We start from the raw sequence: 13,376 nt of genomic DNA, 5'->3' as shown, positions 1-13,376 counted from the left end.
TGGGTAAATTCCTCGACCTTTCCCAAAAGAAAATGTGATGTCTTTTATATGGAATCTTTGTAGATATGTACAAACTTGGTATGGCCTTAATGCTGCGGTTAAGGGTTTGTTCGGCTACCACCTTAAGCAGCGTGTTAAGCAATCAATCGCTTCCGTAATGTACGGTTTCTACTTCCTTCTGGACACTCCTTGAACCACCAGTTCCCTTTGCCCTTTTACTCTTCCTTGTTGCATGAGGTCATAAAATTATGGCACTTTATTTTTTGGCTTGTAAAAAATATCTTTTTGCTGTTTGAAGATGGAATGTTACATTTCTGTGATACATGTATATAAAAGTATATTTATTGTACCATCTACATACCCATATCCATGCTAATTCCAATGGAAAAAATTAAAATTTTCTGAAATTTTCTGTGGTTAACTCTTTACTATTTTGCCAGCCTGGTATGAGACAGAAGAAACCTATGTGCAACCTGGAAAACATTTCACTTCTGACAAGGTTTTATGTAGAGAAATGATAATTCACTTGTTTATTCAAGAAAAATTTATTGGTAGGTGCTACGGGGGATAACAAGGATGACACACAGACCCTGCCCGTAAGGAGCTTACAGTCTAACGGGGGAGACGGAACACACGGGGGCTACACGATCAGGGGTGCATTTTCAGTGAGATGAATCTAACAGTGTAGAAAACAAGCCAGAGTAAGAGGAGGGGTGTCAAGCCGAAAACTATCCCAATTACGTACAGATGAAAAAGAAGTGGAAGCCTGTTGAGGTAAAATGACAAGATGCAGCTGGAAACTGGGTGTAGGCAGCAGCAGAAAGGGAAGCAGACGGCACTTGTGCACTGCACGGGTGACACGAGGAACCGAAGAGCAAGGAAGCAACTATGAGAACCACTCCGCGTGAAGGCCAAGCACCCGGGCCAGGCATGAAGGATGGCCAACAGCCAGCGACCTTGTGCTCTTGTGGCCACCCCCAAAACCTTCCCAATGATTCCCTCCACTGAGATGTCCTTCTCCAGGGATGCTTCCCATGTATGAAAAAACCAGAAAATCATGACTCAACTCAGCTGTCGCTCAGGGACTCCAAGGTAAGGAACTGCATCTTCTGCTAGAAAGGAGGGGTGAACCACCTCCCCCGTCCTTGTTCACCTGGAACTCACAGTCTAACTCTAGGCTGAAGGGCTACGTTATGGTTTATGAGAGAAGTATAAAGCGCTCCAGGGACACACTGCTTACACTAGGAAGGCCAGGACAGAGCCTAAACAGGAGAGACACGATGGGAGTAGGTAGAATGAATGTGTTCATTTCAAATCTGGACTCAGTAGTTCCCCAAGAGCTCCCCTATTCCTGCTGCAAATCTTTTGGGGTGCAAACAGCTCTTCCACTCAATCTCTAAAAAACTGACTTGGATGATGAAGAGACTGGGAAACGTGCTGCGCACACAAGTGTGTCTTCAGGGAAGAGAAGGCACTTGAATCCATGGAATCAGCCAGGGCAGCCTCACTGAGGGACCAGCAGTGGTCGAGCATGCTGGAGCATCATCTCCATGAAGAACGAGAGAAACACCTGGAAAGGAATCTGAGGACCCGGATACACACTGGGTACTGCCAGGCACTAAAAACATACACATCTAAGACCAAATTGCTGCCCCCTAGGAGCTTACAGTTATAACAAGGTGGAAAAGCACCATGATGTACAGAATACAAAACGCTGCAGTGGTCAGGAGAAAATTACAGCTGAGTTTCAGCTATTAAACATCAGGATACTCAATAGCCTTCTGAGAGCTAGTAGTAAACCCATCCCTGAGGGGAGCAGTAGTCCTGTCCTTGGACAAGCAGCCCTGATAGAGCCGGGCATTAAGACAGTCCTAAGGAAACAGAGAAAACCTGGGTATGGAAGCAAAGAGAACCAACGGGGTCAACATTAAAAACCTGGTGCCTTCCCTTCTCTCCCCACGTCCTGACAGCTTTAGCAGCTCTGGCCTTCCTACAGGGAGCCTAGCCCGCCCCAGCGTGTCTTCTGTAGGCAGAGCTGGGACTCGTGTAAGCCACCTCTTCCTCCCGCTCCCAGCATCGCCATTTATGACTGAGACATTCCAGGGGTCTCTTCCATTCACTCTGGTAATAATCAGAAAGGGAAGGAAACTTTTAAGGAAATATCCTGATTTTTCTCAAAAATACAATTTTTTTTATATAAATCACAAACTTCTATTCTCTCAGCTAAATCCCACCTCCACCCTCCATCTTTTAAAAATGCCATGTCTATCTATACAAGAGTTTACTTTTGAAATGTCCTATAGCTACTCAAGTTAATGTGCACCAAATGTTAATGGGGGGCTGTCTTCTCCCCTAAGTCCTTATGCTTGCTTCTTGGTACAATGTCTCCATTTAAAAGGACACTATCAGTGTACAAACCATCTTCCTAATGAAACTTTAAACTGTAAACAGATCCAAAAGTGAAACAGGTGACAACAAAGCTTAGACAGAACCAGTAACTAAAGTGAATGTTTGGTAAAGTATTTCTAAAGTATGAATGTTTGTTCATTTTTAATTTACTTTAGAGAAAGGGGAAATACCTAAGTCACACGCAGCATATCCCTTATAAATATGGGACATATTTCAAAGTACTAAACACGCACGGATTTCTTAGTTTATATGTTCATATGGTTTCTAACGGCGGTTCAGGTGGAACTGTCTCCCAGTATTATTCTTTCTTCCATGGACCTAAAAAAAAGCTACTAGCTTCAAGTCAGAAAGTGGAGAGGAAAAAGACTGCCCTAAGTTTTCAAAACAAGCCAAATTTACCTTAAAAAATGAACCTCGATTCTAAGCCAATGCACAAAAAGGATATCAAAACTGCAACTAGTTATGAGGATTAGTTATGGGACTTCTAGTCAAGTTTACTCGTCCAGAACATACTCTGTGGCTATTACATGAAGTTTTGCATTAGTTTGAGCTACATACACTAAGACTATGAAGAGAGGCCCAGACACATAGCTCAGCAGCACAGTGCCTGTCTGGCAAGTGTGAGGTCATGAGTTCAACTTCCGTTACAAAAAAACGCAACAACACAACACACACACACACACACACACACACACACGAACAGAAACGTTTCTCTCACTTGCGTGCTGCCATTTCACCTTTACTATCAACAAGAGCCCACACAAGTCTACCAATGGTCCCCAAACCTCAACATCACAGTGGACAAATACAAACCCCGAAAGTTTTTTGTTGTTTTTTTTTTTGGCGGTACTGGGGTTCGAACTCATGACCTCGTGCTTGCCAGGCAGGCACTTACGCCACTGAGCTAAATCCCCAGCCCCGAAGGTATTTTTTAAAGCAACCCAAAGGCTTCTTAAAATCAGAACGATTTGACTTGACTGTCATCTGATCTCACATGGCCATTGATGGACCAGCAGCTCTAACCTACCCAAACCCCACAGACACTGCTGAAACATTCCTAAAACAGTGTGGAAGGTTCCCTGTCCACTGCCTACTTTAGGTAAATTTGGCAGTCAGGTAAAACCCATATTCAAATAAATATTGAAATTCCCTCTTTACAAAGTTAAAAAATGCTGAACTAAAAGTCAATTATCTCATTTGCATGTAATTTCACAGAGACTCTTTTAAATAGCACAAAAATGAAACAGATCAGTAGACACGACAAATAAAACTATTTAAAGAACTAATTCACTCAGCATAAACCATGGTCTACAAATCTAAGCTTCACAGATTCTATCCTAACTGCTTCCTATAAAGTGCAACCCTTTCCCACTACGTCACTAATTTCTACAAGGGTTTTCCAAAAAGAAAGTTTGTACAGAGAATTATCCAGGGATGGTGGTTATGAAGTATCAAGCAAACCTTTAAACTCACTTGACTTACAATATACTGTGATCACCCACATCCAAATTTCAAATTTGTACTAAATGTAAAACAGATTAAGAAAGTAACTTTTAAGAAGAAACCACTGCTACCACATAGGCTTTACAAACATCAAAAGGAGACCTACCATAAAATACAATTTCAGTATTCTTACTTGCTCTCAAGAAAATGAAGAGCAGGGGCCCGGGGGTTTAGCTTGGCGGCATAAGCGCCTGCCTGGCAAGTGCGAGGTCATGAATTCAAGCCCTGGTACCAAACACAAGATCAGACTTGCAATGCTGAACTTGTTCTGAGTATCCTCCAGACTAAGGTCTCTCCACAGTAGTAATTTTATTACGGGATGTGCTACTCAAGCCAGACCGAGTGATGCATACTTGTAACACGAGGACCTGGCTGAGACAGGAGAGGCAGGAGTCTGAGGCCAGCCTGGGATACATAGGGAGACCCTGTCTTAAAGGGAAGAAAAAGAGAAAGAAAAAAGTAGCCTACTCACCCACAGGTAAAAAGGTAGATACTGTGGTTCTAAAGGAAAAGCAACACTTTTGAAGGACAATCTGTTCCTTCCTATATGGATGACCTTGAGGCCTGGCCCTGTAACTGTTCTGGTGCCATGTCTTCCAGCTGGTATTTTACGGCTAATGTCATATAATCACGGCTGGCTTGAGCATGGCTGAACTAAGGCTGTGGCGGTCACTCACTCAATCTCAGTGGGGTGATTATTTTAAATTATCCTTTTCATTGCTCCTAAGGAAGGGCTGTCAACCTCATCTGGAAAGCAAAAATATTTGTGGTAGGTCAAGATCTATATATTTTCAATAGATTTTTAAAACATCCGAAATCCACTGAACCAAACCAAGCTGATCTAGTTAAAACACTCATGGGTCGGGGCTGGGGATTTAGCTCAGCGGCATAAGCCTTGCAAGCAGGCAGTTATGAGTTCGATCCCCGGTACCGATAACGAAAAAGACAAAAAAAAAAAAAAAAAAAAAACCACTCATGGGTCAAGGGTCTGACGCTCAGGAGCAAAGAACTACTCTGATGTTACAGATGAGCACTTTCACTTCAACCTTGGCAAAGGCTGGGTGTGATGATGTGGCATCTCACAGACACTGTCGCCCGTACTTAACTTCTGCTTCCTAGCTGTGTGGATGCATGCCTCCCTAAGCACTGGTACCATCCTACACTCGGTAATGTACACAAGGGTCCTAGGACTGAGTGCTGGGCACAAAGGTAAAACCCACCTCTCAGGTCTAATACTACCCAGAGCGCACAACCACACCCAAGCCAATGCTGAGGACTTGAAGCTATGGAGGAACAGGATGCTGAGATGATGCAGCGACTCCCTGCACACGGCTGCCCCCTCCACATTTAAACACACTCAAGTTCGCACACACACTCACAGTTTCATGCAAGTCACAGGAAGGGAGACATTCCTAGAGCAGATGTCTCGGGAATTCCCAAGACCGACATTCCTCAGCGCTGAGCCTGCCCTCCCGCCACTCTGCTCCACTTTCACAGGCCATTGAGGATGCTTGGTCCTCCCCATGCAAGTCACAGGTGGCGTCGCACCCCCACCGCCCCCTGAATGTCAAACCTGCGAATGTCCTCCAGGATGCGGTTTAACGCCACCCCTCGTGAGTGCCCTTAAACCTCTCCTTAGGATAAATTTATTTGTAAATAGAGAAAAAAAAAAATCAATCAAGTATTCAAGTGACAAAAATAATTTCCAAATGACCTTGAAGTTTTGTGTGTGTGTTTTTTTTTTTTTTTTTTTTTTTTTTTTTGAAAAGTAACCCATGGCCAGTAGTAGTGATGGTGGTGGCATCCATCTGAAATTCCAGCACACTGGGAGGCTGAGGCAGAAGGATCAAGTTCAAGCCCAGCCTGAGCCACTTAGCCACATAGCAAGAGCCTGCCTACAAATAATACAAATGGCTGGGGAAAAGTTCAGTGCAAAGGCCCTGGGTTTAATTACTAATAGTAACACACACACACACACACACACACACACACACACACGCTAACGTTTTTCATTTTTCCACAAGCTTAATATAAGCTACAGAGATACAAACTGATGTCCTTCCAATTATCACTGGCCTGGGCCAAATGAAATGATCACAAGTTACTCCAAAGGACCCAAAACAGCCACATGACTTGAGCTACTCAGGCTCTTTCTGTGAAGGAAACGCTACCAACATGTGTGTGCTGAAGGTACTGGGCCCAAACTGCTACTGTTACACTGAAGTTTAGCTATTCCTTTCACAGCAAGCCTACAGCTGCGCACTAACAGCAAAACAAAACATTCCTATTTCTATTCCACACTATCCTCAAACAAAAGTCCTCAGGCTGAACATTGCTACTAAGACAATAAGTTAAACTCCACCAACCTGGTTGCCCTAAGTAATGACAAGTTCCCACACAAGGGTTTCACACATGTAAATAAAACCTTCACCCACCTCACACACAGCACTCAACAAATAACGTAACTATGTAAAATGAGTACTATTAGTCTACATTGCCAAATTAAATTTTCTTCCAGAAATATTTTAATAAAAATTGGCCATTTCCAAGAAACACCCACTGCATGCCCATCAGTAAAAGAGAACCATAACAAAATAGGAAATTTACCATATGGCTATGATTTAAAGAAAAAAAAAAAAAAACTGCAGACACTTGAGCACATCAGATAAGTTCAATGTCGAAGTCACATTCTTTCTCATGGACTATGATCAGGAATCTCATTAGACACCAAAATAAACAATACAAATGCTCAGCTATTTGGGTCAAAGAGCCTCCACAGAAACATCTGCCCTCAAAGGCATTCCACTTTCAGACTCAGTTTAGAGTAAGGCATAACAAACGTTAACAGAAGTCATACAAGGTGAAGAAAGAGGGTGTCTACAATTCCTTGTACCTCTGAACCTAATAGAACAAATCTAGATTTATTTTTCTTTAAACAATTGCCAAGAGTGGAATCAAAGATAAATAGAAGGCACAACAGTTTTGCTCTGGTTGTTATTCAGATTTAGGGGTTAGGATTTTTTTCTTTTTTTTTTTTTTTTTTAACAAATACAAATGAAAAATTCTACTTCAAAAAAATCTAACAGTTCAAGAAAACCCTATCAATAGCATTCTAGACATCCAAAACCTATCTTACAATTTAAATTTCAATTGTAAAAACATTAGATTTTAGAACTGTTTTATGATCAGTATCAAAAGAAAAGTTCTATTAACACCTTTTATTCAGTTTTTAACCATATCAGTGAGAATCGAGTTTTTCAAATTTCCCATATAACCATTTTCAACATCAGAAGATAGTCATGACTCTCTGGATTTTACCTGCCTCCAAAATGTTTATCAAATCCTGTACTTCTCACAGGCTTTTGAAACACGTAAAAAATAAGTAAGAAATATTCCAATGAATGAAACATACCAAATGTCAGTAATAAGTGACACATTCCTTTGGGGAAATGGCTGTTTAAAAAAAATCCAGTCTGTATATGCAAAGTCAGCAAAGAAATTCAGTCTTTTTTTTTTCCTTCTTCTTCTTCTCCTTTAAAAATCCGTTACTCCTAAAATATCATTCCACAGAATTGGAAGAAAGGACTGAAAGGCCAAGAGAAAGAGGCGAAAGGGAGGGAGCACACACCATCAACACAAAAGAAGTAAAATTGTACAAACTGAAGCAGTTTCTAATTAGGAGACTAGGCCGCACTCCGGGGCCCAAGGACGGCTGCCGGAACTCGCCGCTCTGTTCTGTTCTGTTCTGTTCTGTTCTGTTCTGATCTGTTCTGCAGGGGCTGGGCTTCTAGGCTGGGCGGAGACCCGGGCGGCAGGAACTCACTGCCTGGGAGCAAGGCCCCTTCCCACTCCGAAGCCGGGCTTCTGCACCATTCCTCCGCGCGGAGGGCCTCTCAGGCCACCGCCCAGCCCACCTCGAGGGCCTCCAGGTCCCCGCAGGCGGTTGTCCCGTCGGTCCCCTTCCCTGGCAGCACGGGTCTTCTTCTCTTCCACATTCAGACGGACTTCACCTCTGAACATGATAGGCTGAAAGAACCAAGGTGACGGCTCACTGAGTGCCTACAGGGGCAGCGACTTATACTCAGCCACGCTCTCGCAGCTCTTGTCCTGAGTTCAGAAGATGTGTTTTTTTCCCAGTAACAAAACATGGATATATGATTGGGAATGAAGGCTAGTCCAAAACAGTCAACTTAATCTGTATCACAGCACTAGGTATCTCTTACTATACGTAAGAAATACCACGCTGCTCATGGATTTAGAGGCTTCAGGAAAAGTATCAAGAAATAAGGAAAAATCATACATACTTATGTGAAACAATACATGTAACAAGGTGTTTAGGTTACTACAGTGATGTAAGTAAAACCTTGCAACAAAGGGCCATGGAGGCTAAGGTTAAGGAGAGAAAGGCAAAGCCAAGCCTCTGGACTGGGCACTGAAAACCTCTACGCTGCGGGACAGCACCTCACACGCCATGGTCATCAGTGTTCTGTAAACTACCTCTGTACTCACAAAACATCAGTCTAGGGAAAGGAAGAAAAGCCAAGATACATCTGTAGTTTCTGGAAGTACACAGGGAGTGACACGAGAGCACAACTCCCAGTTAGGTCCTTTAATACTGATGGCTAACCAGGCTGGAATAAATTACATTTTAACTGTAAGACACGGCGGTCAGAATGTTCGACAGAGCCAGAAGTGAGGGAGGTAAAGGGGCGATAAAGACAAAGCTGCTTACCCTGTTGCTAAGGACCTTCTGCACAGGCTCAGAATCATCGAACACAACAAAGCCAAAATTGGGTAACTTCCCGCCACTGTTGATGCGCAGGTCCACCACGTTGCCGTAACCTGCAGGGGAGATGGACGCCAGCGCTCAGTGAAGCAGCAGAGCACTTCCCTCGGGCACAGCATACACTGTCCCGTGAGACCACACTAGACACCCGCAGCGCGGCTGAGCCTGCAACGGCAAGCTAGTTCACACTGGGACATGCTGGGCATGAAACACGCTAAAGGAGCTCAGAGGGTGCGTTATTTTTTCTTTTTCTTTTTTTTAAATCGGTACCAGGGATCGAACCCACGACCGCCTGCTTGCAAGGCAGGTGTTTACGCAGCTAAGCTAAATCCCAGCCAAGAAGAAGCTTCTAGCATTGACCCCATTAGTTACATTCATTATTAAGGTCCTGTATTATTGTTACTTTGACCCTCTTGATACCCAACTCGAAGATCCTGAACTGTTTCTAAGTCCATTTATCTACTTTGTGGCTTATGAGCCATTCTTTTTTTTTTTTTTTTTTTTTTTTGTCTTTTTCTTTTTTATCGGTACTGGAGATCTAACTCACGACCACACACTTTCAAGGCAGGTGCTTATGCCACTGAGCTAAATCCCCAGCCCAGAGAGTGCATTATTAATAAAATGCCACACAGAGGCTGGCTATGACTTACTGAAAATGCTTGCCATCAGAACTGTGTGCGGATTTTGGATTACTTTTGTGTTCTAGAACATTTGCAAATGCTCCAAATGAGATCTTAGGGACGAGAGCCACGTCTAAACATGGTACTTATTTCTGCTCCATATGCACCTTTGCAGACAGCCTGAAGGCATTTTAAATGTCTACGTAAGACATACAAGGTGTGTCATGACGTGGGCTCAGGTGTGGATGTCCCCACCTGTAGCACTGACCCTCAGAATGATTCAGGTTCTGGATTTAGAAGCTCGAGCTGCCTTTCCTTCATTAACTGGTTCCAAAAGATACAATGGGTCCCAACAATAAAGAATATCAAACTGTTTTAGCAAACTAGCAAGACTCGGGGCAATCGACACCATCAAATTCTAGTTTGCAGGTCAGTACCAAACAATACCAAGTGCCAGGACAAAATTTCTGAACCAAAATATATCTGCTACTAAATATGGTAAGATTCAAAGCAGTGGAGTACCGAAGCACAGTATGACTATTTCCACACATGAAAATGATACTGCTGGGGCTGGGGATTTAGCTCAGCGGCATAAGCGCCTGCCTTGCAAGCAGGCAGTCGTGAGTTCGATCCCTGGTAACGATAAAAACGAAAAAGACAAAAAAAAAAAAGAAAGAAAAAGAAAAAAGAAAATGATACTGCTTTAAATGCAACAGGTTAAACAAAACATCATTAAAATGAAATCCTACAGTTTCTTGCTATTTTAACATGAATGAATACTGGGAAAACTTAAAATTGCGTATGCTGCTCATCTTCTATTCTATTGGAGAGTGCTAACACTAGATAAACTGTGTTCAAAACTCAGCAACCTACTTTGAAAGAAATCTTTAAGTTCCGATTTGTCCACCTCATGAGGCAGGTTACCGATGAAGAGCTGGTGGCTGTCAGGGTGTCTCACGATTCTCCGGGGTTCAGCATCACCTTGCTCCCCAGCCTCACGAACTTAAGAAGGAACAAAAAACAGCAATAAAAAGCTAAGTTACCTTTGTTCACTAACTATTTATATACAAGTTTTCTCTCTGCCTTAAATTCCATTAGCTCTACAAGAAAAATGTACCCCAGGTCAAGTGGCCACCCAAAATAAGCCCACACATCAGAATCACATGAACACAGAAACCGCCCGCGGGAGCTCTTACTTGGTCTAGGCCCCCTCTGGGGAGGAATATTTATTCGCTGCTCTCGCACTCTTTGATCCCTCTGAGGCCTCTGCGGTGGAAGCTGAGATTCAGGTTTAGACTCTGGACGGGGCTAAAAAATGTTTAAGTTAACTGTTGTGTGTTTAAAAAAAAAAAAAATGCATGCTTACTTTTCTCTCTTTTTCTCACGAAGTCTCTTAAAGGTAAGGTTTAAACTAGAAAATGACAGCCTCTTCACAAAGAGCTGAACCCTTGCACCCTTTTCTTCTGTCCTATATCCAGGTTCCCGTTCCTTGTCTCAGGCGGGCGGACCCAGCGCATCTGCCCCAGCGACAGTGTCCTCAGAAACTCACCTGCGACGCCGGCGCTTTCACCACGTGGGGCGGTATCCCTGTAACGGGGACAGCACCGCTGGGTGGGAGGTTCTTACTGGTCACAGACGCCCACGAAAACGTCTAAGGAACAGCGAACATCACATGATTACACTACACTACAAGACAATACAAAGGCTAATTTCCTGTTAAGAAAAAATTACACACTCATAGGCAGACCAGTGGTAAAAAGGATCTTGATCTTCTTTCACCTGCACACAAACTGAATATTAAAACTTGTGAGGCTCATCACATATGAGCCAAACATAAAGTTAAGTAGTCAAACAAGCAACTTTCAGTCAATTTCAAATCTGTGCATCTAATAAAATTCTCTCCTGCAAAACTTGCTTGGCTCTTTCTTCCATGATTTGCCCAATAAAACAGCAACCAACTTTAGGATCATCTTAAATATCTCTCTACTTTGTTTTTAACAATTGCCACTGCTGGGAGCAGTAGCACACATTTCTAATTCCAATACTTGGGGGTTGAGGAAGGAGGATCTCAAATCTAGTCCATCCTGGGCAACTTACCAGCCAGACTCCATGTCAAAAAAAAAGAAAGAAAGAAACTTTTATTTTACCTTAAATATCTTGTTTCTACTGCAGAGACTAACCAAGGTATGATCCGAAAGGTACTTGGGACTAACTGAAAAGCCTCTAACTTTTATTTACAAACAGAACAGTTTGTTTCTACTTTTACCTTAAAGCCATTCTCAATTAAATTTCACCATATAACCCTTAAAAAGCTATGTCGGGGCCGGGATACAGCTCAGGGCATAAGCGCCTGCTTGGTAAGCACAAGGTCCCGAGTTCAATTCTCAGCACCAAGGGGAAAAAAAACCAAAACTATGACACGTACCTGTATTATTACAAGGAAGTAATACTTTATAATTTAACAGAAGAACTCCCAAAGACTAGGGGAATTCTGGTATGGGATCTCAGGGCCAAGGAGCACCCAGGTTACCCAGGAGGGAGAACACTGTTACCTCTGAAGTTACAAAGCAATACTCATCTCACATCTTATCTGAGACAAGGCTCAGTTTTAAAGAAATGTCCTCAAACAACCAACATGAAAAATGTCTACAAAACTCAACCAAAATACATTTTTTTGAAAGTCAACTGAGCATTTACAAAAAGGAATTATTAAAAAAAAAACAAAAACAAAAACAAAAAACCAGTAAAACTGCAGGCGTGTCCCATACCCTCAAGTCTTCCTGCGCCGTCTGGGCTGGGTCGGCAGGCGCAGGAGAAGAGCTCTTCTGAGCATCCTCGGGAGCAGCTTCTTCCAAAACAGGCTCGGCCTTCTCCTCCTGGACCTCAGATGCAGGTTCTTGCTCTGGTTCTGGTTCAGGATCAGGCTCTGGTTCAGCAACAGGTTCCTCTAAATGTTCTTCCACGTCATTGCTTTTACAGGAAAATTTGGAAACTATCATTCTGCCTCCTTTGACTTAGCAGACCAATCATTATCTATAGGAAAAAAGCTACTGGGTTGGGAATACAGTTCAATGATAGTATACAAGTAGGTTTGAGTTTAAAGAAGCAACTTTTTTAATAAAAGCACTCTATGAATAAGTATTAATTGAAAAAAGTTTACTTGCTAAAATATATCCAAATAGATCAAAATTAAATTAAAATGAACCACTGCTCAGTTGGAATTCCAAAACCATCAAAACTTACTTATCACACAAACTCTCATACCTAACAGACTCAGAGAAGGCGGAAGAGGAAAGAGAACAGGACATTACTGCTTTCAACAGCAACAGTTTTGCAAGACAGATGCAAAGTCCACTACTGATTTCTCCACGTTCACTGAAGAGAAAGACTTGTGCTGCACTGTCAGGTAACTAACTAAACGCGGATGTCGTGTGCTCCAGGTGAATGATTTGGGGATGACAGGGCACAGTGTATGTACCACTGTTGCCCCGATTGACATGTTTTGAAAATAAATAAAGTCCTAGTGACTTTTTAAAATCAGTGTACCCTAAATTTAACACTGTAATACTACACACTTAAAAACCAGAATAGGCTAGGCACACAGGCGCACACCTATAGCAACACCACTCACAAGGCAAAAGCAAATGCCCAGCACAAATTCAAGGCCAGCCAGGACAACCACAGTGAGTAGTTGACTACATCGTGAGATCTAACCCTTCCCACCCCTAAAAAAGAGGTTAACCATAGTACATATTTGGCCTTTTTCACATCAAAAAACTTACAAAATCACAAAGAATTTAGGAAGACAAAGATACTAGTTCACACTGAAAACGGCTGTTAAACTTCCACATAAATCACCAGCAATGCTGGATATAAACTCCTGATAAGAAATCTCACTCAAAAAAATAAAAATTTTAAAATTTTGTAAGAAATAGAAATCTCAAATTTATTTTTCACTTAAAATTAGGAGGGAAAAAAAGCAAATCAGAAGACACCATTTAAAAGGTCTTCACAGTACATTCAATTACCAAGTTATTCATTTTTATTTAAGCCAGTGA

General features: G+C 42.4%; 1 protein-coding gene across 2 annotated transcripts in view; it reads right to left on the bottom strand.

The window, feature by feature from the left end:
- Positions 1-526: 526 nt before the first annotated feature.
- Positions 527-13,376, bottom strand: part of G3bp1 (G3BP stress granule assembly factor 1) — a 29,629-nt gene continuing 16,779 nt past the window's right edge. For both annotated transcript variants that reach the window (XM_003464477.5, XM_005001269.4), the window contains 6 exons: positions 12,087-12,288; positions 10,868-10,969; positions 10,515-10,626; positions 10,192-10,320; positions 8,645-8,754; positions 527-7,938 (listed from right to left, as the gene is read on the bottom strand). In XM_003464477.5, the coding sequence (XP_003464525.1) occupies positions 7,732-7,938; positions 8,645-8,754; positions 10,192-10,320; positions 10,515-10,626; positions 10,868-10,969; positions 12,087-12,288 (862 nt within the window). In that variant the 3' untranslated portion in view covers positions 527-7,731. The remainder of the gene's footprint in view (positions 7,939-8,644; positions 8,755-10,191; positions 10,321-10,514; positions 10,627-10,867; positions 10,970-12,086; positions 12,289-13,376) is intronic.

This window comes from Cavia porcellus, unplaced genomic scaffold (genome assembly GCF_034190915.1).
Source record: "Cavia porcellus strain 051 isolate PalLab524CR breed Dunkin Hartley unplaced genomic scaffold, mCavPor4.1 scaffold_19, whole genome shotgun sequence".
Taxonomy (NCBI): domain Eukaryota; kingdom Metazoa; phylum Chordata; class Mammalia; order Rodentia; family Caviidae; genus Cavia; species Cavia porcellus.
The sequence above is the reverse complement of the archived record's forward strand: the minus strand, read 5'-3'. Positions and strand labels throughout refer to the sequence as shown.